Genomic DNA, 23480 nt, shown 5'->3' on the forward strand with positions numbered 1-23480 from the left:
CTTTTGTCAGAGGGCGAAGGGGGGAAGATGAAGCCCACATGTCACACAATCAAATGATCACTAGTTTTTCTGAGAGATGTTTTTGCTTATTAAATGCTGATATACAGGTGAGGTAAAAATGACAACTTTAAAACACCATAAATAGAATGTTTTATCTGTTTCATGAAAACACTGTGATTAAAAAGCTGCTCTCTAAAGATTTAAAAGAGGCTAAATTAACATCTGAGTTTTATCTCTAGCAAAAAGAGAGAGACAAAATTGCTTGTCCTCAATTTGTTAGAAACAACATTTTCTGTGAGTAGTTGTCTGTGCCACAGATTTTTTACAAACTCAAACGCATAATGTACATGAAATTTATAATGAAGAAATAGGATTAGACAGTCATGTGGCTTCACACAGAAACAAGTAGGTTTTTGGGAGATATCCCCTTTTGTCCGTAAGACTGATTAGTGGATTATTAATTACAATACTAGGTCTTCAGATGTTTTCAGTTGAAATACAATTATTTCCATAAATGAAAAACACGAGATATCTTTGAAGAGTAAAATGCACTATTAGAAATAGGAAATAGATTCTTCAGAGTTAAGGCTCCAAGCAGAGCTCCAGTGCAAAACTTATTTTGACTCCCTTGGAGAGTCCTCATATTCTCCAGTGTTACAGTTAAATCTCATTGGTAAATGGCATTAACTCTGAAAGTCATGAGAGAATTGAGCACATACTTTTCCAGATTAGAAGTCTTTTAAAAAGAGTCTCTCTTTTAAAATGTTTGCAAGTTGTCTCATGTTTGAGTGTCTCCCACTATCATCCCAACCAAATACTTTATTTCAGAAAATTTGAAATACATAGATTTTGACACTGGCTCCTTCAAGAAGCAGTCTTCTAGAGCTGGGATAGCAAAAAGTTCGTTAAATTATTTCTTTTCTCCCTCAGTTTCACCAGACCTCCGAGCAGTCCCAGGTTTCACGGGACTGTCCTGCTGTGATGCCCCCAAACCACTTCTCCGGGTTGCAGGGCAATTTGTCTCAGGTCCCCCATTTGTGAGGGTGCCCCCAAATGAAGTGGCATTGCAACCTGGTGCACAGGGTCATAGAGCAACTCAAGTTTGGACCAGTCGTCCCTCTGTGTCTGTCTAAGGAGGCCTGGATGGAGCAAATTTGATTGGTTGTGTGACATGGCACTGTGTCCCGCTTTAGCCACTTGAAATGTTGGGCGCTATTGTTTAACTGATGAAGAAGAAAGGAAGCTCAGGATGGTGCCGCACTAGGGCAGGAACCACTAAGCAGGCTTGAAGCTCTACTCCAACATTCCCTGGGCCATTTTGGTCTCCCTTGTGCATCTCCACTCTGAGAGCTACTTAAAAGCTCTTAACTGAGTCGCAGGGAACTGCAGTGCTGAGTCTTACTCCCTTAAATCTTTCTTACAAAGAGGGATGAAGGCAATACTCAAGGCCATCCTTACCCATATGCAAACTACGCAGCTGTGTAGGGCACCAGGAAATTTGGGGCACCAAATTGCCTCAAATTTCCTGGTGCCCTATGGAGCTGCGTGCTGCTCCAGCGGCCAGCCTGATCCCCCAGCCGGTTGAGCCGGCCAGGAAAGCTGCCCCCGCCTCTTCCCCAAATCCCACACCCCTGCTGCACCCCCACCACACCCCCACTCCCCCTTTTCCCCAGAACTATGTCCCAGGGGACTGCAGCAGGGGTCAGGCGCGCCCTGCATTCACCAGTCAGCGGGAAGTGGAGTGACCCAGCCCCAACCCGTTCCACTCTGCTGGCTCATGCTGGGGGGAGGTTTTCCCCCCTGCCCCCAAGCCTGCTCCTGACCCCCACAGATCTTGGGTGCAGCTCCTCCTCCCCCCCCCCAACATGGGGGCTGCTTAGGGCACCACAATGGCTAAGGACAGCCCTGACAATACTCATCTTGTGTTAATAGAAAAGGAAGGTAAAGTAAGTGGCATTTGTCTGGTGCTTCTGTTCCAATGTGCTAATCCAGAGACAAGGCACATTTAAAGACAATGGATATTGTTGCCTGCTGGGTAAAAATATAATCAAACCCCTCACTGGAGTTGGCTGAGATAACTTCTAGATCATGTGATACCTCTTGCATGCGGTACATGTTCTAATGTATCTGCACTGACCTGAAATATATATTATAATTTCACAGGGTATAAGTTATGCAGACATTTTATGTGCTTACTTGTAAAATTTCTATTCTCACTATGTTTCTGGTGATGTCATTGTGTTGGCTGTGTGCTGTTTGAATGGAAACTAGAAGAAATGTTGCATCTCTGAAATATATCGCTGGCTGCAGCTGCAGGTGGTTGGTGCTTGTAATAATGGTGAAATCCCCTGCAGCATGAGAAACACATGACTTGCTTCCCGCACTTTGTGACCTTCAAAACACTATTTTCTTTGCCATTCCAACCAGTTATTACTTGGCTCATTCTTGTACTTGGGAATCAGAATACTGCAGAATAGCTATTGAAACTAGACACTCTTACCAATATAAATGGGGTCCTTACACTAAGGGAGGCCCATGCCCAAGGAAACCCAGGTATTTCTGTTTTTGAAATGATATCATTCCAACATATCACCAGGTTACATGTCTGAGCTGTGATGGTGAGGAAGGGAAGTAGGGGGAATGCCTGCCTTATCAGAGCATCTTCCTGGGAGAAATTTAAGGATCAGCTTCATTGTCCGCTTTGAAAATTGGACCATGCCTACACTAGGAGAAAAGGTGTACTTTTAATATGTTAGCAGGTCAAGATAACTCCCTTCCCATGGCTTTACTTGACATGCTAACACACATTACAACTGCTTCATTCACACTAGGATTTTAACACATCAGTTAACACATGGTAGCTCACATATCTTTTTTTCCTAGTGGAGCCAAAGCCTTTTGTGGACAAAGAGAAATTGGATGGCAGAGATTAGACATTGGGTAGGGTGGTAGGACATCTACAGGTAAAAACACCCTCCAGGGATCAGTATGACTCAGGAGAGTGGGAAAGAGATATAGAGGCTTTCAGTTTTGGCTGATAGCTTTTCAGTAGTTCATGACAGAAAATAGTAGCAGTAGTCTACTTCCTATTAGTGTTTGCATCACACAAAACACAATCAGGATCAGGACATTCCTTGATAGCGTCCTGAAAGTCAGTGGTTCAGATCGGAAGGTCACGTGTGGGGAAAACTTTCACTGCTATGTTGTGTCTGTTCTATGGAGAGAGACTTCAATGCCTGTTAATCCATCCAGCACCTTTTACACTTCAGTCACATAAAAAATCTTTGGGTATCGAGAACTTTTATTTATTGTCTACAGCAATCCAACATGGCACATGTGGACTAGTGTTTTAAATTGTTGTATAAAAAATAGTTATCCATTTTTCTGCAGTGAGTATGAGTTCTTTTCAGTATCTTTTTTTTTTTAAGATTATGCTGATTTAGATTTGTTTATTAGACTGGAGTTTTCTGCACAAGTTTGAGATTTTTTAGAAATTTTTTTCCTATCCCGAAACAGGACGAAAAGTCAAAATATCTAAAATTTTCACAGATAATCCAGAAAAAAAATGGATGAGATCATTTGAAACATTTAGTTTTAATAATTTCAGAACATTGTTTTAACCTTTTTAAAATATAAATTAAAATTTCAAACGAAAGTTGTTTCTAATCAATAAATAAATTTTTCCTTTCAAAGTTTCAACAGTTTCATAATGTTTTTTTTAAAGGTCAAATCAGGAGATTTGTTGAAAACATCCCTTTCTTGCAAACAGTCTTGAGAAATTCACATTTTCAAACAAAAAAATAAAACTAGTTGGAAAATTCCCAACCAGGTTTATTGTTATGCTTCAAAAGTATTTAAGAGAAATGAGCTAACTAATGTTTTGAAAAATCGTGTAAATTGCCCTCCTCCTCATTCCATGAGTCCCTGCAATTATTTAATTTCTGTCTTATGGTAATGTTTGTTTTTTTCTTATTGTAGGCAATGAGAGTTTAGAAGAAAACTATGTCCAGGACAGTAAGATGGGATTTGTCATCAATGCTATATATGCTATGGCTCATGGCCTACAAAATATGCATCATTCCCTTTGCCCAGGACATGTTGGGCTGTGTGATGCCATGACGCCCATTGATGGCAGCAAACTCTTGGAATTCCTCATAAAGTCTTCATTCACTGGTGTTTCAGGAGAGGAAATTTGGTTTGATGAAAAGGGAGATGCCCCTGGAAGGTAAGGAGCTAATTCATGACAGTGAATTAAAGCAAATAATTGTGTTGCTACAGCTAGCATAACTAGAGCATGCAGAAACCTTTGTCAGAAATTGGGGTATATGGGTGAACTTAGTCTTGTCAGTGGGTGAAAGTAATTCCAGATACAGGATGATCTGTTGATAGCTACAGCTTGTAATGGGACGGGAGTTACAGTAGGATGTTTCAGAGTAACAGCCGTGTTAGTCTGTATTCGCAAAAAGAAAAGGAGGACTTGTGGCACCTTAGAGACTAACCAATTTATTTGAGCATGAGCTTTCGTGAGCTACAGCTCACTTCATCGGATGCATGCTGTGGAAATCGCACAAGACATTTTATACACAGACACCATGAAACAATGCCTCCTCCCACCCCACTCTCCTGCTGGTAATAGCTTATCTAAAGTGATCATCAAGTTGGGCCATTTCCAGCACAAATCCAGGTTTTCTCACCCTCCTCCCTCCCACAAACAAACTCACTCTCTTGCTGGTAATAGCCCATCCAAAGTGACCACTGTCTTCACAATGCATATGATAATCAATGTGGGCCATTTCCTGCAGAAATCCAGGTTCTCTCACCCCCCTCCAAAAACCACACACACAAACTCACTCTCCTGCTGGTAATAGCCTATCCAAAGTGACCACTCTCCCTACAACCTGCATGAAAATCAAAGTGGGCCATTTCCAGCACAAATCCAGGTTTTCTCACTCCCCCACCCCCATACTCACACAAACTCACTCTCCTGCTGGTAATAGCTCATCCGAAGTGACCACTCCCCCTACAATGTGCATGATAATCAAGGTGGGCCATTTCCAGCACAAATCCAGGTTTTCTCACCCCCCGCCCCCCCCCCCCACACACAAACTCACTCTCCTGCTGGCAATAGCTCATCCAAACTGACCACTCTCCCCACACTGTGCATGGCAATCAAGGTGGGCCACTTCCAGCATAAATCCAAGTTTAACCAGAACGTCTGGGGGGGGGGAGGAAAAAACAAGGGGAAATAGGCTACCTTGCATAATGACTTAGCCACTCCCAGTCTCTATTTAAGCCTAAATTAATAGTATCCAATTTGCAAATGAATTCCAATTCAGCAGTTTCTCGCTGGACTCTGGATTTGAAGTTTTTTTGTTGTAAGATAGCGACCTTCATGTCTCTGATTGCGTGACCAGAGAGATTGAAGTGTTCTCCGACTGGTTTATGAATGTTATAATTCTTGACATCTGATTTGTGTCCATTTATTCTTTTATGTAGAGACTGTCCAGTTTGACCAATGTACATGGCAGAGGGGCATTGCTGGCACATGATGGCATATATCACATTGGTGGATGTGCAGGTGAACGAGCCTCTGATAGTGTGGCTGATGTTATTAGGCCCTGTGATGGTGTCCCCTGAATAGATATGTGGGCACAGTTGGCAACGGGCTTTGTTGCAAGGATAGGTTCCTGGGTTAGTGGTTCTGTTGTGTGGTATGTGGTTGTTGGTGAGTATTCGCTTCAGGTTGGGGGGCTGTCTGTAGGCAAGGACTGGCCTGTCTCCCAAGATTTGTGAGAGTGTTGGGTCATCCTTCAGGATAGGTTGTAGATCCTTAATAATGCGTTGGAGGGGTTTTAGTTGGGGGCTGAAGGTGACGGCTAGTGGCGTTCTGTTATTTTCTTTGTTAGGCCTGTCCTGTAGTAGGTGACTTCTGGGAACTCTTCTGGCTCTATCAATCTGTTTCTTCACTTCCGCAGGTGGGTATTGTAGTTGTAAGAATGCTTGATAGAGATCTTGTAGGTGTTTGTCTCTGTCTGAGGGATTGGAGCAAATGCGGTTGTATCGCAGAGCTTGGCTGTAGACGATGGATCGTGTGGTGTGGTCAGGGTGAAAGCTGGAGGCATGTAGGTAGGAATAGCGGTCAGTAGGTTTCCGGTATAGGGTGGTGTTTATGTGACCATTGTTTATTAGCACTGTAGTGTCCAGGAAGTGGATCTCTTGTGTGGACTGGACCAGGCTGAGGTTGATGGTGGGATGGAAATTGTTGAAATCATGGTGGAATTCCTCAAGGGCTTTTTTTCCATGGGTCCAGATGATGAAGATGTCATCAATATAGCGCAAGTAGAGTAGGGGCGTTAGGGGACGAGAGCTGAGGAAGCGTTGTTCTAAATCAGCCATAAAAATGTTGGCATACTGTGGGGCCATGCGGGTAACCATAACAGTGCCGCTGATCTGAAGGTATACATTGTCCCCAAATGTAAAATAGTTATGGGTAAGGACAAAGTCACAAAGTTCAGCCACCAGGTTAGCCGTGACATTATCGGGGATAGTGTTCTTGACGGCTTGTAGTCCATCTTTGTGTGGAATGTTGGTGTAGAGCGCTTCTACATCCATAGTGGCCAGGATGGTGTTATCAGGAAGATCACCGATGGATTGTAGTTTCCTCAGGAAGTCAGTGGTATCTCGAAGGTAGCTGGGAGTGCTGGTAGCGTAGGGCCTGAGGAGGGAGTCTACATAGCCAGACAATCCTGCTGTCAGGGTGCCAATGCCTGAGATGATGGGGCGCCCAGGATTTCCAGGTTTATGGATCTTGGGTAGTAGATAGAATATCCCAGGTCGGGGTTCCAGGGGTGTGTCTGTGCGGATTTGATCTTGTGCTTTTTCAGGAAGTTTCTTGAGCAAATGCTGTAGTTGCTTTTGGTAACTCTCAGTGGGATCATAGGGTAATGGCTTGTAGAAAGTGGTGTTGGAGAGCTGCCGAGCAGCCTCTTGTTCATATTCCGACCTATTCATGATGACAACAGCACCTCCTTTGTCAGCCTTTTTGATTATGATGTCAGAGTTGTTTCTGAGGCTGTGGATGGCATTGTGTTCCGCACAGCTGAGGTTATGGGGCAAGTGATGCTGCTTTTCCACAATTTCAGCCCGGGCACGTCGGCGGAAGCACTCTATGTAGAAGTCCAGTCTGCTGTTTCGACCTTCAGGAGGAGTCCACCTAGAATCCTTCTTTTTGTAATGTTGGTCGGGAGGCCTCTGTGGATTAGTATGTTGTTCAGAGGTATTTTGGAAATATTCCTTGAGTTGGAGACGTCGAAAATAGGATTCTAGGTCACCACAGAACTGTATCATGTTCGTGGGGGTGGAGGGGCAGAAGGAGAGGCCCCGAGATAGGACAGCTGCTTCTGCTGGGCTGAGAGTATAGTTGGATAGATTAACAATATTGCTGGGTGGGTTGAGGGAACCATTGCTGTGGCCCCTTGTAGCATGTAGTAGTTTAGAAAGTTTAGTGTCCTTTTTCTTTTGTAGAGAAGCAAAGTGTGTGTTGTAAATGGCTTGTCTAGTTTTAGTAAAATCCAGCCACGAGGAAGTTTGTGTGGAAGGTTGGTTTTTTATGAGAGTATCCAGTTTTGAGAGCTCATTCTTAATCTTTCCCTGTTTGCTGTAGAGGATGTTGATCAAGTGATTCCGCAGTTTCTTTGAGAGCGTGTGGCACAAGCTGTCAGCATAGTCTGTGTGGTATGTAGATTGTAATGGATTTTTTACCTTCAGTCCTTTTGGTACGATGTCCATCTGTTTGCATTTGGAAAGGAAGATGATGTCTGTCACACAGTAGGATGTGTAACCCTTTGTAGTGTTTCTGGCGAGAGGAAGCCAGAACTTCTGAGTTTGAGTTACCATTGGGGTTTCAGCCTCAAAGCTTTTCTGAGTAATTATAGGATGATTCAGTTGCGTGACTTGTACTGAAATGTTTCAGCTCAGTGAGTTTGAGTCTGAGTCTCCTCGCACTCACACTGGTGTCTATCAGAAGTTACTTCATTTAGGTCAGTAGAGTAACACTGTTGTTAAACTGATGTGAGCGAGAGGAGACTAAAGCTCTGTGTATGCTTGATCAATGGAGTCAAAGAACTGGTATTGTACAAAGAGAGCGCTCTGAATGAAATGAGACTTCACAGTTTGGCAGATGGCTTCAGAGAATGTCTGCAAGAGCCAATGTCATCATAAAATGTCTTTAAAAAGTTCTTGCTTCTCTTACTAACACCTTAGGTTATTAAAACTGACATTTGGTTTTTCACTTTTTGTTCTTTGTGCTACTTGGTATATTTAACTCTGCTTGAACAATCAAAAGAGATTGGTCAGTTACTCCTCACCCCATCCCATCACCTCATTCATCAGTCCTATGCTGTGTCTTTTGTCTGGGTTTCTTCAGCCAAAGAGACCTGTGGATTAGGCCAGAGTTTAAGAGATAGGGGCCAGCAATTGCCTTACATACTCAAAGTCAATATACCTGGACAAATACAGTTACACCCTTAGACTGTTTAGAAACTTTAATTGATGCATAATGTAACTGTCAGTCTATTCAGTAATTCTTAACACTGGGAACATACTACACCTGTGCTGTGTAGTTTGTATTGGCTACCAGTTAGTTTTTGGTGTTCGTTTAGATCTGCTAGTCCTTACGTTGTTTGGTTACCAGAGAGACCACCTCTCTCCTCACACAATGCTGCTGCAGCAGTGATCAGCAGAGGGGCTACAGTTTACGGCCCTCAATTTAAAAAGGAGAGGGTTTATGACAGGATATTTCCATGAGTGGTTCTGGACTCTGGAACACATTCCCTTCACCCCTTGATCCATTTCAAGGTTAGTCTCCCCCTCCCCTCCTCACCCCAGTTTCTATTGGTAGGACAGGTTTAGACTTTGGATGGATTGGATGAGAGTGGGTTTTCTTTTGCTGGTAACTTATATTTTAACGCTTGGCTTGATGAGTATGGACAAGAATATTTTTTGATTTTATCCTTAGTTTTCTATATATTTCATACTTGTACCAGTGTATATTGCTCACGGGATAGGCAATTTAGATCAATAAATAAAAAGTATCAGACATTTGGATACATCCAGGAATTTAAGCCTATGCAAATTTGCACTTTCAACAGTGCATACCTGACTTTGAAAATATGTCCCAGTGTTTCTACAGTACAGAGCAAAAGTCCTTGAGTGGCATAGATGAATGTACAGTAGCATTTTATCAATGCCAAAGTGTCTCCATACCTTAATGAAATATAAAGCTCCATTCTGCATTCAACACTTTGTCAATTAAATATAACAAAGAGCACTGGAACAGAACAGACTGCCTTTTCTGTGACCTTTTGCTTTATCGGGATAGATGAGGAGACTGTGTCCCTGGGGGAAAAAATAGATTTTAATATTTTCACAAATATGGGAACCATTCTCAGACCTCTTTGGAGTAATGTTTTAAAGTTTAATCATTTTATTTATTTATATAACAAGAGAAAACAAACAATATTTACTATTATGTTAGCAAATATACAGTGGTTGAATTTCCCAGCACATTATCAACTGAGCTCAAAGTAACACATTAAGCTGTAAAACCCTTAGCTTGCGAGTGGCCCGCCTAAATCAAGTGAGCTGTCAGTGCATTTCTGGTCATTCAAGTAAAAGGTTTTTCAGCTTTAGTTTGCAGTATTGTTGTATGAAGAAATAAATAAACCCCTACAAGACAGAAAAGAACAATGTTCCTACCTTGAACACTAACATTTATGCTATATTTTATTTACAAAATCTTTTTAAGCCATCACTGATTGTAACTGCAGACGGAGATGATAGCATCATCCATAGTTCAGGTTGCCTGACACTTTCTATTTTCAGTTCCTTATAACTCTGTCCAACTTTATCCACTTGTCTGAAATTTTCTTAGACCTGTTTTCTGCCTCAGACTGAACATATTTTTTAAACGGTTTAATGAAAAAGTTTGGGTCCTTTCTGACAATGAGCATAGAGAAAAACAGGTTCAACTATTCCTCCTCTCCCCGTCCCAACGCCTCTGTCTTGGAAGAGCTCTCATGCTTCCCTGCTTGGCAGCCAGTGTTTGAGATCTGTCAGAGGATAGTGCCAGAGTCAGAGAATGCCTTTTGCTGTCTCCATGGAAAACCATCCAGACTTGGTCAAGTTAAAAGCCTCACTTGTACTTGCTCAGTAGAGATTATTGGGGATTTACTGGGAAAATCTCTGAAAATTTCATCTGCAGTGAGTACATCCCATGAGCCTTCGAAATGGTAGTCAAAAGCAAGAGCTCCAGAATGGGAGAGGGTAGGAGAGTGGCAAGAATGCAGCAGTCCCTCCCCCCTTAGAATCATAGAATATCAGGGTTGGAAGGGACCTCAGGAGGTCATCTAGTCCAACCCCCTGCTCAAAGCAGGACCAATCCCCAACTCCCCAGATCCCTAAATGGCCCCCTCAAGGATTGAGCTCACAAACGTGGGTTTAGCAGGCCAATGCTCAAACCACTGAGCTATCCCCCCCCACTTCTCTCACTCCATCTCCCCTTTGACTCAAGGAATGGTGCACCGGATTGGGAGCCAAGCAAATAATGTGTTCTGGTCTTAGCATTTTTTAACACTTGGCTTTGCAGCCTTAATATTGTGTTAACGTAGTTTACTGCATGTAATATATTATAATAGGTATCATTAGCGCTGCCATAGTTAAGGATGAGATCCAACTTCCTTAATTGCCCTAATTTTTCAATGGCTCACAGCTTTCTCAAACAAATGCCTTTTTGGTTGAAAATTTCTCTGCTTTGTCGCAGCTGACTGAGATTTTTTTAAAACAGGTTTGTGACAAACATTGATACTGCATGTGTGAGCGGAGGGAAACAACTCAACAATATCCCAAACCTAATTTCCATGTATTCAGAGCAGAACTTTTGTACATGCATATATGAAAAGAAAAGAAGAAGAAGAAATAAACTTCCTATCCAATTATCAGCATGTCTGGTAGATCTCATGTCTTAAAACTTCAAGCTCAGTCTCAAAACTGCAAGCACTGCTAAAACTTTTCACGTGTAAGATTTTGTAAGAGATTTCAGTTTGCATACTGTATACATTGACAGCTGGCTAATAATGATATGAAGGAGGACACTTAGAAACATAAGCACAAGAGGAAAAGTTAAGATGAAACTTTAAATCTTATCTCAGCATTTGCTAAGTCTTGATTGATGTTGCATATAGTAATGCTAGTTTATGCCATGTAATAGGTTATTTGCCTTAAAAAAAAAAACACATGTAGACTCAAAGTTCTATGAAGGCAATGTGAGCCTTGAATGATCTTCTGTCCCCCTCCCCCAGATTCACTTTCCAATACGGTGTACATGATTGTACATCTGCCTAATTCAAGGTCATAATAGGAAACAAATAGGTTCTGCTCTCTAGCAGGAGATAACTACTAATGCTCATTTATACTCGTGTATATCACATCTGCATTATAATGGACCCTGAGGATACTGCTTCATGAAGTACTGCACAGTTTATACACAAAGCTATCAAACAGCACAATGCATTCCTTTTTCATATTCTCCCTTTATAAGAACAGGAAAGTGGGGAGGAATTTCCTCCTGATTACCTTGAAATGGGTCCCTTTTCTAGACTCCTTTTTAATTATCAACCAAAGCTCTCATCCTGCAGCCGCCCAGATGGACCTCTGTACCTACACAGAGTTGTCCTGAAGTGAGTAGCACTCCGTACATGATCTGCCCACTGTGATGGGCGTTCCCAGTATGCAACCTGGAACTGGGGTATTTCTGAGCCCTCTGTCTCACCAACCTGGGCTCCCACTCACACTGTGATAATGTGACACGCTGCAATCCTCTCCAGGTCCTGCACTCACACAAACGTTCACGGGCAGGAAAGCCCCCCGCTAAGTGACATGAATGCTCTTGCCAGCCACTCATAAACCAACAAGAGAGAGGCTCCAGCCAATTCCCCACAGGCCCTAGCCTTGCATCCTGCCCTGGTCAAAAGCCTGACCAATGTAAGTTTATTACCTAGTCCACCACTTTTACAGAGGAAAGTTGACCTGCACCAGCTATTATTAACTGAGCTAAGGTTTTCCAAGCACTTCACTCAAGCCACACTGTTTTTAGGTAAAGTATAAAACAGATATATTAACCACAGCAAGATAGTTTTTGAGTGATTATAAGTAATAAGTGTACAGATCAAAGTAGATTACCTAAGAAATATTGGAGTGTCAGGGTGCTACTTTGGGGTACAGAGTGTCACACTCATATGGAGCCCCACAGGCTTCCGTGGGGCTCAGTATTGGAAAATGAGTCTGCCCACGCAAATGTAGTTGCAGGATTAGGTCCTACATAAGCACGGTTATAATGGATCCAGCTTCTCTGAAAAGTCTCTAGAAAAGGCCATACACCCCCAAAGATATGCAAAGCAAAAGGCAGGCAGGCAAAGGTTCAAGAAGCTCGTGCACATGGAACTGCAAAGGTATCTGACATTTTCTAAACCAGCAAACAATATTTTGTTTATTTGAACCTCTGAGGGGAAAAGAAAAAGATTTGGGTGTGATGACCCCTTTACCCAGAACCAACCACCTATTCCTATCTGTTACTAAGGGCACAGACCCCTGTGTGCCCTTCATTCCCCAGCCCATATACATTAGTAACACTTCAGAATAAAACATTGTGACCTCAATATGAAAGTAAAGAATCAATCTGAGAGAACTGAAACAACTACAGAGAAAACCAAGGCAGGGACTCTCAGTCTTAGAAAGCAGAACATATTTCTCAATTTACAGTCCAAATCACAATTTCCAGTTGCAGCCTTTTCTCAGCCCCCTCCCCCCCCCCCCCCCCGCCGCACACACACATACACTTAGATCAAAACACTCCCCCGCCTGCCACCCACAATGATCTTCTTCCCCGTCTCTCAAGAGCCAGCCTGTCTATCCATCCTCACTTGTGGTTCCTCCTCCTTATGCTGCTCTCCTCTGTTCATTCCATCACTCCCGCTTGTTTCCCCCCATGAAATTACGGCGGTTAATCATCACTTTGCACAAACTACAGGCAGGGAGAGAAAGCAGGAGCAAAACAGTTAGCAATAAAAGACTTTCACACATCAGTCCCAGCACACAGGGATGACAGGGTGTGATGGTGGAGGGTGAAGATGGGTAGCTGAGTGTTTCCAGAAGCTGTGTTTTTATGCTTCCTTTATATCGGCCTTGGGAAATTCTGTTCTACTTGCCTGGGGTGGGAAAGTAGATTTTTGGGTCTGGGCTGATACATTTTCCTGACCGTCTTGCAAGGCTGCCTTATATTAATTGTTAAATCAATGTTTTTGGTTAATTTTTGTCACTCTTGTTTGTTTGGTTTGAATATATTAATTGGATGATGATTCCAGAATATATAACACCATAGTGCCCTATGCAGGGCTAGATTGTGACTAGCCTTAATGTGGCCACACAAGAAATTAGTGGGTGTAAAGATTTCCCCTCGTCACTGACTATTGCCCCTTCATATGGTCACATTAGGCCTACACAAATCTTAGCTCCAGGTGCTGGAGGAACACAAAGGGTATATGCTCGGAGTTAGCAACTGAGGAGAAATGGGAAGTAGGCAGAGCCTGGACTCCCTCTCCTCCAGACGTCACTGGAGGCTGGATGTCTGCAAGGGAGGTCAATATGTTGCACCCTGAAAAAGGCTTTAGCAAAGTACTTCCCGTCCAGAACAAGTGGAGATTTTCTTTTGAGGAACCGTATTCTCCGAGATACAATTCCTCCTGGGAGAGCACAGCTAGACACTCCACCTTACTGAGGGTTGTGCATGAAAGGCACAATCTAGCCCTTGGAGAATACCTACCAGTAAATAGTAGAAATTAATGGTGCCAACTCTGGTGATTTCATCACAAGTCTCTCAATATTTAGTGGGAATATTTAAAGCCCCAGCTTCTGGAGTCAAGTGATTACATGAGAATCACAGCTTTCATTTTTATTAAATAAAATTTCTAGCCCTCATTGTTACAGAGAAAAGTTTGAAAATATGACCCAAATGTAACCCTAAAGATTCTGAATCCAGAAGGCAAAGAAAAAGAACCCCAAAATGTATTACAGGAACTCCTCACTTAATGTTGTAGTTATGTTCCTGAAAAATGCAACTTTAAGTGAAAAGGTGTTAAGCGAATCCAATTTCCCCATAAGAATTAAAGTAAATGGTGGGAGTTAGGTTCCAGGGAAATTTTTTTTTGCCAGACAAAAGGCATTATTTTAAACAATTTTAAACAAGCAATTTAATACTGCGATCATTGCTGAGTATGAAGCTTGGTTGAGGTGGTGGAGTCAGAGAGTGGAAGAGGGTGGATTGTCTGGCTGCTCTTGCTGAACTTTTTGAACTCGAAAAAACACATCTAGAGATTGTTTTGCTTTCCTTTTTTTTTTCCTTGGTAAATTTTTTTATAGCAAGTCATTAGATGACCAACCCCCCTAATCACTTTGGAGCTGCATTCCCTGTCAGGATCATCATCACTCAGGATTTGCAAGCCAGCTTCAATCATTTGGAAAGCTTCAGAAAGATGTTTGGCAGTCAAATTTCGATGGGTTGGTGGTGGTTCTACTTCTTGGCCCTCTTCTTCCATTGCTCTCGTCACCTCTAGTTGCATCAGATCTTCATTGGTTAGCTCTTCTCCGTGTGATTGCAGAAGTTGTGTAATGCCGGCTTCTTCCACCTCATCAAAACCAAGCCGAGGATATCTTTCTTCATAGCTGGGACAACATCTTTAAATCCTTTTAAGTCATTGACACATTCAGACCACAGCTTCTCCCACACACCATTCATGCATGCCTGAGTAACTTCAGCCCAGGAATCACCGATGTTATTGATGCACTTCAGGATGTTGTAGTCACGCCAAAATTGCTGAATCATACGTTTGCCTTCCCCATCGGTGCCTCTGATGAGCTGGTCAAAAGTATGGCATACATAATACACCTTAAATGCAGCAATGGCTACTTGATCCATGGGTTGGATCAGTGATGTGGTGTTAGGTGGCAGAAAGACAACTTTGACATTTTCTCACAGGTCGTCCAGGGTGATTGGATGAGCCGGTGCATTATCAAAAAGCAATAAAATCTTGAAATCAAGATTTTCCTTGGCACAGTATTCCTTCCACGCAGGGATGGCATAGAGAGTCAGCCATTCTGAAAAAATAGCTCCAGTTATCCATGCCTTCTTATCGGATCTCCAAATGACTGGAAGGTGTTCCTTTGAAAATCCCTTGAGAGCACGTAGAGTTTCAGATTGGCACACTGTCAGTGGTTTCATGTTCAAGTCTCCAGCAGCATTACCACCTAAAAGCAAGGTTAGATGGTCTTTAACTGCTTTAAATATGGGTGCTGTCTTCTCCTCTCGGGAAATGTAAGTCTGCTCAGGCATCCTCTTCCAGTACAGGCCTGTTTCATCGACATTGAAGACTTGTTTAGGGGAATAGTCACCTTCCTCAATTATTTTCTTGAGATAATCAGGGAATTTTTTAGCTGCTGCAGTATCAGCACTAGCTGCCTCACCGGACATCTTGATGTTATGCAGGTGGAAGCATCTCTTGAACCGATCAAACCATCCCCGACATGCTGTGAACATCTGTCTCTCTGTCTGTGATCCTTCACCTTGTTCTCTCTTCAAATTGTCATACAAACTTTTTGCCTTAGCTTGTATCACTAGCAAATTCAGAGGTATGTTCCGCTGGTTTTGGTCCTCCATCCACAGTTAGAGAAGACGCTCCATGTTTTCCAGCAAACTGCTTCTTGATTGACTTATTGTAGTAGCACTAAGCAGTGTTGCACACTGAGCACTCGCCCTGATCTTGTTGGCATTATTCCAAAGTGTTCTCACAGTAAGACCTAGAGCAATGCCAATGTCTACTGCATGCTCGCCTGTATCAAAACACTTTAAAATGTCTAATTTAGTACCCAGATTAATGGTTTTCCTGGTTTTCTTTCTGCTAGTGGTACTGCTACTGCTAGGCACTTCCCTATCACTTGCTGGACGTTTTTGACTCATGATGCTGGGTGATGCTGCTCCGGACATGCATGCATGTGCTACTCTTCACTCCCTTCAGCCTGGAGTGGCCGGGGTCATGCAGCATCAGTCAACTATTGCAAGGGAAAGAATTTGGAAAACCCATGTCATTCTCCATGATAATCTGCTCCCTTACTGGAAGCCCAGTGGGTTTAGGCTAGGACTAGTTATGGAGGTTCTTACATTCTTGCAGGTTCTTACTTTCACAGGAGCCCTGCTGGAGGACCAAAGGCCTCTCTTCTAGGGTGCCCTGGAAAAATGGTCCCTGCTGTATCTCCCCTAGTAACCATGCACTTAGCACCCAGGCAGCATTGCAGCCAATGTAGTAAGAGGAGGAAAATAACATTTTCTGCAGGGCTCTGCCCCTCTCTGCTGTGTACATGCAGGGGCAGAGAGATGCACCTGGCATTAAAGTGAATGGCAAGGCTCCTGTGCGTTTCACAGACTTTCATGGGAGCAGGGCCAAGTTCTGTGCATCTCTGTGCCACTTCTCCCCCTTGCTACAGCGGAGCAGGTGCTGGAATGCTATTCCTGTAACTTGCTTTGGGCAGGTTGCTGCCCCCTGTGTTCGTATCTCCCTCCAGCAAATGGGGGGGAGCAGATAAAACATTATTTATTCTGTAGCAAGACAGGGCCTCTGCTGTGCACCACCCACCACTGTTTTGCAGGCAGCTGGTGGCCTCGCAAGCACTTGGTTGTAGAGCCGTATTTCCGAGCAGGGCTGCTGGGCCATAAAGCAACAGTGAATTGTCGTGGGGGCGGGGGGGGGAGAGGGAGTAGTGTGCACATGCTGTGTGTTTACAAACATACTGTACATACAGTAGAGTACTATAGTTGGGAGGTTCCCCCGCCTTACCCCACACAGGCACAGCCCACTGGCACTGGAGACAATGAGGCAGGCAAGGAGGCTGAAGGTGCTGTAGGCTAGGAGAAGCACGTTGCCCAGCAGTAGTGGAAGATTCCCTTACTCTGCAAGCACCAGGGGCGGGGGGCTCAACCCTCAGCCTGCCCACTCCACCCCTTCCCCCAAGCCCCCACCTTTGACCCGCCTCTTCTCCCCCCCCCCCACCTCATCCCTCTTTACTTTGCAGGCTGCTTCCTCACTCCTCCCTCCCCTCCCTCCTGAACTCAGCAAGCCAGCTGATTGCCATGGGCAGTAGGCAGGGGAGGGAGGGGGAGCCTGCATGCTGAGTCCTCGCTCCTATCCCCTCCCTCCTGCCTCCTAAATACGGCAAGCCAGCTGATTGCCACGGGCAGGAGGCGGGGGGGAGGAGGGGAAAGGTGCTGATCCACAGTGTCTGCTGGGGGAGGGTCATGCTGTGGGGGCAGGGAAGCATAGGGAGGCTGCCTGCTGTGGAGAAAGCAGGCAGCCAAACAACATAAGAGTGGAGCATTGCTCAACTTTAAACTAGCATGTTCCCTAATTGATCAGCAACGTAACAACGTTAACCAGGACAACTTTAAGCGAGGAGTTCCTGTAGTTTTATAAAACTCATTCTTTTTCAGCCATCCTCATGATTTTGGGGGGTCTGGCTCAGATTTTTGAAATCTTGGGGTTGGTGATACTGAATAATGAAGGAGTTGGTAGCTCCTCAAAGATTCTAGAGTTTTTGGGAAAAGAAATCATGAATTAGCTGGTTTCCATGAAGAAGGAGAATCAACAGATTTAATACTTGTGTCCAGGAGGCTCGACTGTTCTCTCTGCTTTCGCTTCCCAGGTATGACATCATGAATCTGCAGTACATAGAGCCCAACAGTTATGATTATGTACTCATTGGAACCTGGCATGAAGGGGTGTTGAATATTGATGATTACAGGATTCAGATGAACAAAAGTGGAATGGTTCGATCAGTGTGCAGTGAACCTTGTTTGAAGGGTCAAATTAAGGTACGTCTCAGGTGCTTTTCTCTATATTATGTATCCAGGAAGATCTATATTAATGAGAGATGAATAACAGGCCTTCACTTTTTTCACCAGGTTTGAGCAAACAGATTGAAGAAAACATCTGGCTTGGAATTTCTTTGCTTTTCAGTTATAATAAGTGTATAAGAAGGCAAGACTATATGAAGACTCATAGGTCAACATTTACAAGAAGTCAATGCCTATTTCATGTGCAAAAATGTACTAGCACATGTGCTTCTGTGTCTATATGTTCAAATCAAGTATAGTAGAATCTCAGATTTACGAAAACCTCAGGAATGGAGGTTGTTCGTAACTCTGAACAAAACTTTATGGCTGTTCTTCCAAAAGTTTACAACTGAACATTGACTTAATACAGCTTTGAAACTTTATTATGCTGCTTTCCCTTTATTTTTAGTAGTTTAATTTAACACAGTACTGTACTGTATTTGCCTCCCCCCACCCCCCCCTTTGTTTCTGCTGCTGCCTGATTGAGTACTTCCAGTTCCAAATGAGGTGTGTGGTTGACTAGTCAGTTCATAACGCCGGGGTTCATAACTCAGGGGTTCCACTGTACCCAATCTATGCAAATACCAGCATGTGAGTGTATTTTTGGGGGTTTATACTTCTTGAAAATTCTACAGTTATTCAGACAGTCCTCGTGCTATAGAAACAGAATCAAATTTAGGCTTGTGCCGCTGCTGTAAAATGTAACAGTAAGAACAACACGATTATTTTTGTCATTACTCAGTACTTACTATAACTGCAGTTCTCTCAGGGGGCTGATTTTTAAAGTGGTGTGCACTGCAGGAATAAAATTTTTGTCCTGTCAACAGCACCTGAAAGAAAAAAGATCTTTATCTGTTTGTACCCTATGCTTACCACAGGAGGTGTAGAAACACAAATAAAATCTCTATCTATTTACCAAATAATAGCACTTCTATCCAGTTACAAGTAATTTGCCACCTGCCATGTCCAGGTGGCATAAAGACAAGTTTAAGCAGTATCATAATAATATGGGCACAATTAGGGCAAGATGCTCCCATTGAGGAAAGCCACCCTCCCAAAACAGCTTCCCATTTCTAATTAAATTCAAAATGTGTAAATAAGCACACTTGCCTTCTCCCTTCTGACCAGCCTGATGCATCTACGTTAGAATTTTAGCAAAGGCTTCATAAAACATACAAACCATTTGGAGGTACATCATCAACATTCATTGACCTCTAAAGATACTATCCATTCCTAAAGAAGAGTTTTTTGTGTGCATGTATATATGTGTGTGTATATGAATACACACACAGCTTAATCCCACTCCCACTGAAGTCAATTGGACTCTCTCTCTCTCTCTCTCCATAGATTGCAAAAAGAACTTAAATTTCTACACAAAACTCAATAAAAACCAACATTTTGCATTTTGCAGCTTTGCGTGTGGATGATAGGGAAGATCCTGGAGGAGGGGGAAACTGAGTAAAAGTCTGCTGCAGAGTACTTAGGCCAGCAATATCCACAACTCATTCTTTCCGTTCCGTTGTCACCTGGATTGTATTTAATCTGCAACTGCATGTTTGCCCCCACATATCATATGCCCTGGGATCGGTTTGCAGACTCACCTATCCCTTAAATCAAACCTCTTTGGAAGTTTAATTTAAAATATAACACTTTCTGATTCAAACTTAGAAAGAAAGCAGAAATTCAGATGCACCACAAGAGAAGCTGCTTTCGTATTTCTAATCTAGCAGAAGTGACACTGGAAATGTCCTGAGAAAGCTTATTCTTGTGAGAGTTCGAGCACAGGTTTTAGCCCAAAAGGGTTCAAACAGGTCTCCAGCTTTTAATATTCACCCACCCTTAGAAACTTCCCGTAGCCAGTGCTCATACTGCTTTGTTTTACAACATTGTAGGTAGTGCTGGCCTGCTGTGGAGATTCATGTGCCTTCTTAAAAAGGATTTAGTCTGAGGGTATTTTTTGTGTTGCAGGTTATAAGGAAAGGGGAAGTGAGCTGCTGCTGGATTTGCACCCCTTGCAAAGAAAATGAATTTGTGCAGGACGAGTTCACGTGCAAAGCCTGTGACCTGGGCTGGTGGCCTAATGCTGACCTGACAGGTAGGGAAATCTCCCTTGCATATACACATCCTCATTTAACAGCATGCAGCAAGACAAGTGTGTGATTGTGTATAAGGAGGCAGAGTGCCAGAATATTAAAAGGGCACTTTAAACACAAAGACCTGTAAAATGTAGATCGCTGCATGGATGATACAGCAGCCTCTAGGTCTACTCTGCATAGTGTAAGGAAGAAGGGCCAGGTGAGTATTAATGTATGCTCACAAATATTTACAGGGGGAAATGACACAGTTAACATGAACATTGCTAAAACCGCCAGAATTATTAATTACTTAATTACAGTACAATCATTGCTGTGTTTTTACCAGTGATATTTCAGGAGCTAGGTGCACCAGCTGATTTACTTGACATCTTGTCAGTTCATTCCATCTTGCAACATGGAGCATCCTATCAGGGATTTGTGGTTGTTTTGCAAAACTTCCATGTGTTTCCCCACATTTCCACAGGAACATCCCCAGGCACAGCAGATGCAGAGCACCATCCCACCCCAACCCTGCCTCCACGGGAGTCCTCAGCACACGGGAAATGTCAGGGAAGTTCTGCAGAGTGATGGTGTTGGGATGGGATGTGGCTAGAGCATGTCTCTGCCATGGCTACTCTACAGCTGGGTTACAAGTTAGGACACTCCTCCGGGCTATTCCAATCTGTGCTGGCTGAGTTAGCTCCCAGCAGCCACCACATGGTGAGATGCAAGCACCTGTCCCAGATATCTGTTCCTGGGTTGGGCTCTGCAGTGGCGAATCAGGCCCACCACCTCTAAAATTTAGAGGTCAAGGTGGATAATCAGCTGCATATGAGCTCCCAGTGTGATGTAGTGGCGAAAAGAACTAATGCGATCCTGGGAGGCATAAATAGGGGAATCTCGAGCAGGAGTAGAGAGATTATTTTACCTCTGTTTTTGGCACTGGTGAGACCACTGCTGGAAAACTGAGTCTGGTTCTGGTGCCCACAGTTGAAGGATGTTGATAAATTGGAGAAGGCTCAGAGAAGAGCCCCAAGAATGATTAAAGGATTTGAAAATGTGCCTTATAGTGTTAGACTCTAGGAGCTCAATCTATTTAGCTTAACAAAGAGACAGTTAAGGGTAATTTGATTACAGTCTGTAAGTATCTACATCAGGAATAACTATTTAATAGGGGGCTCTTTGGTCTGGCAGAGAAAGGTATAACCCGATCCAGTGGCTGGAAACTGAAGTTAGACAAATTCAGACTTGAAATAAGACATAATTTTTTGAAAGTGGGGGTAATTAACCACTGGAATAATTTACCAAGGGTTCTTGTGGATTCTTCATCACTGGCCCTTTTTTGATCAAGATTGGATGTTTTTCTAAAAAATATACTCTAGACAATATTTTGGGCAAGTTCTATGGCCTGTGTTTTGTAGGAGGTCAGACAAGATGATCAAAATGGTCCCTTCAGACCTTGAAATCTATGAATTTATGGGGGACCAGATTCATCAGATCACTCTCACTGATTTAGCTACCCAAGCAACACACAGCAGCTGTAACCCTGCCTTGGTGGCCAGTTAAACTGGATTTGCAATTGCTTTGGATTGCTGACACTTCACTGAGCAGCCAAAGTCTATTAATGCCCTGCCGTTCTCATGAATATTTTCTCTGTGTGTGTTGAGCAACAGGATGGTATTTTTACAGAGTAAGAAAACACATTGACCACAAAGTGAGGAAATAAAGTGGTATGTGATGGAACATGGTCTCATTCCTGGCCTTTAATAAAACTTTCTGGCAACAAGATGTCACCAGTGGTCTTCATGCATGGGCCAAAGTACTGTTTACCTGGTTGCTGAAAATACATTTCCAAGACATCTTGTATTATGCAATATAATAGAGCAAGGCTTGGGGGTATTTTTTTTTGTAGTGTGGGAAATTGATGCTCTACCCCGCTAAAATAATTTTTGAAAATGGTAATGACCTAGAAAACTTAATCTACTTTTTTCTAGTTTGTGCAGTGCAAAAACAGGAACTTCTTTGCTCTGTAAAGAAGCAAAGCAAGGGCATTATGAAGGATCGGTGTGCACTCAGGTGAAAGCCAGTGCTACCAGCTGCTCAAAATAGATCCTAAGGGGAGAATCTCAAAACGACAACCACTGCCAAAAAGGGTCTAAGAAAAGGTCTCCATTATCAGTGCTGCAAAAACCTCAGAGACTGTTGCAATCTACTAATTTTTTTTTTCACTTCAGTGTAAAAGGTCATTTTGTGTTTTTTGTTTGCTGTCTGTGGGGATTCCATCTCTACAAGGAGATTGTATACTAAAACCACAGTACCCAAAGACCAGTGCAACCACCTCATGTTTTCCAAGAGAACACATGGGACAATAAATATGAAACCAAAATGGCAGCCAGCATCATTAACAACTTCCACCTGTTCAGCTGAGATGGGTTTTTTTTTAAACCTTACTGCTGTTTTCTTGAAATGCAATAAATAAGTGCAAAACTATTCAGAAAATCTGAAGAAATGTCAACCCATCCTATATAAAAAGTCATTTGATTTGACTAAATCCTGGCATGTAGTGCTTATTTTAACCACTGAAGATGGAATGGTCTTTCCTTGCAAGCATTGTTCCCACCAAATGTGCTTTTTTAACTCTTGGGTTTTCTTCCGTTGTATTTACACTCACCAATCACCATGTAAGCTAGGCACAGATATTATCATATTGCATTCAAGATTACTTTTTCTATTCCCTTTAAATCTTAGATGATACAAATGTGTATGGTCCACGGCTGCTTCCCTCAGAGAAGGAGGTTCTTAAATTCTCAGTTTCTTTTAAAATTCCCCTAGTCTAGTAGTCCAGTATATGATTTCCTTAGACATAATTCTTAAGGTCCCTGTTATCCCACTTCAAAGGCTGAATAACTCTGGTGTTCGGTGTTGGTTAACTGCTTTTTTTTTTTTTTAACTCTCAAATGGTTTACAGAAAATCTCCCCACCTGAAAGTTTGCTCAGTAGAATAGGAGTCACAGGACAGGGGAAATTTCTCACCATGAACTATATAAACCATAGGTTTCAGAGTAACAGCCGTGTTAGTCTGTATTTGCAAAAAGAAAAGGAGTACTTGTGGCACCTTAGAGACTAACCAATTTATTTGAGCATAAGCTTTCGTGCATCCGATGAAGTGAGCTGAAGCTCATGAAAACTCACGCTCAAATAAATTGGTTAGTCTCTAAGGTGCCACAAGTACTCCTTTTCTTTTTATATAAACCATATTTTTTCTGAAATTAATTAAAATCAATATTTTGGGGCCTCTTGCCAGGAACCTCCTTTTGACAAGTGATATCATTTATCTTATTAGAATTTATGGGAAAGGAACAAATGTCAGAGCTGGAAAATCCAGTTTCTTCCAGCTTTAATTAAGCAATAAA

The 23480-nt window shown here is 42.7% G+C and overlaps 1 protein-coding gene across 3 annotated transcripts in view; it reads left to right on the plus strand.

Moving 5' to 3' along the window:
- GRM1 (glutamate metabotropic receptor 1) overlaps positions 1-23480 on the plus strand; it is a 251247-nt gene that overhangs the window by 166206 nt on the left and 61561 nt on the right. For all 3 annotated transcript variants that reach the window (XM_043543088.1, XM_037894932.2, XM_007056263.3), the window contains exons 5-7: positions 3979-4225; positions 17803-17971; positions 19961-20087. In XM_043543088.1, coding sequence (XP_043399023.1) covers positions 3979-4225; positions 17803-17971; positions 19961-20087 — 543 coding nt within the window. The remainder of the gene's footprint in view (positions 1-3978; positions 4226-17802; positions 17972-19960; positions 20088-23480) is intronic.

The sequence above is a fragment of the Chelonia mydas genome, chromosome 3 (assembly GCF_015237465.2).
Source record: "Chelonia mydas isolate rCheMyd1 chromosome 3, rCheMyd1.pri.v2, whole genome shotgun sequence".
Taxonomy (NCBI): Eukaryota; Metazoa; Chordata; order Testudines; family Cheloniidae; genus Chelonia; species Chelonia mydas.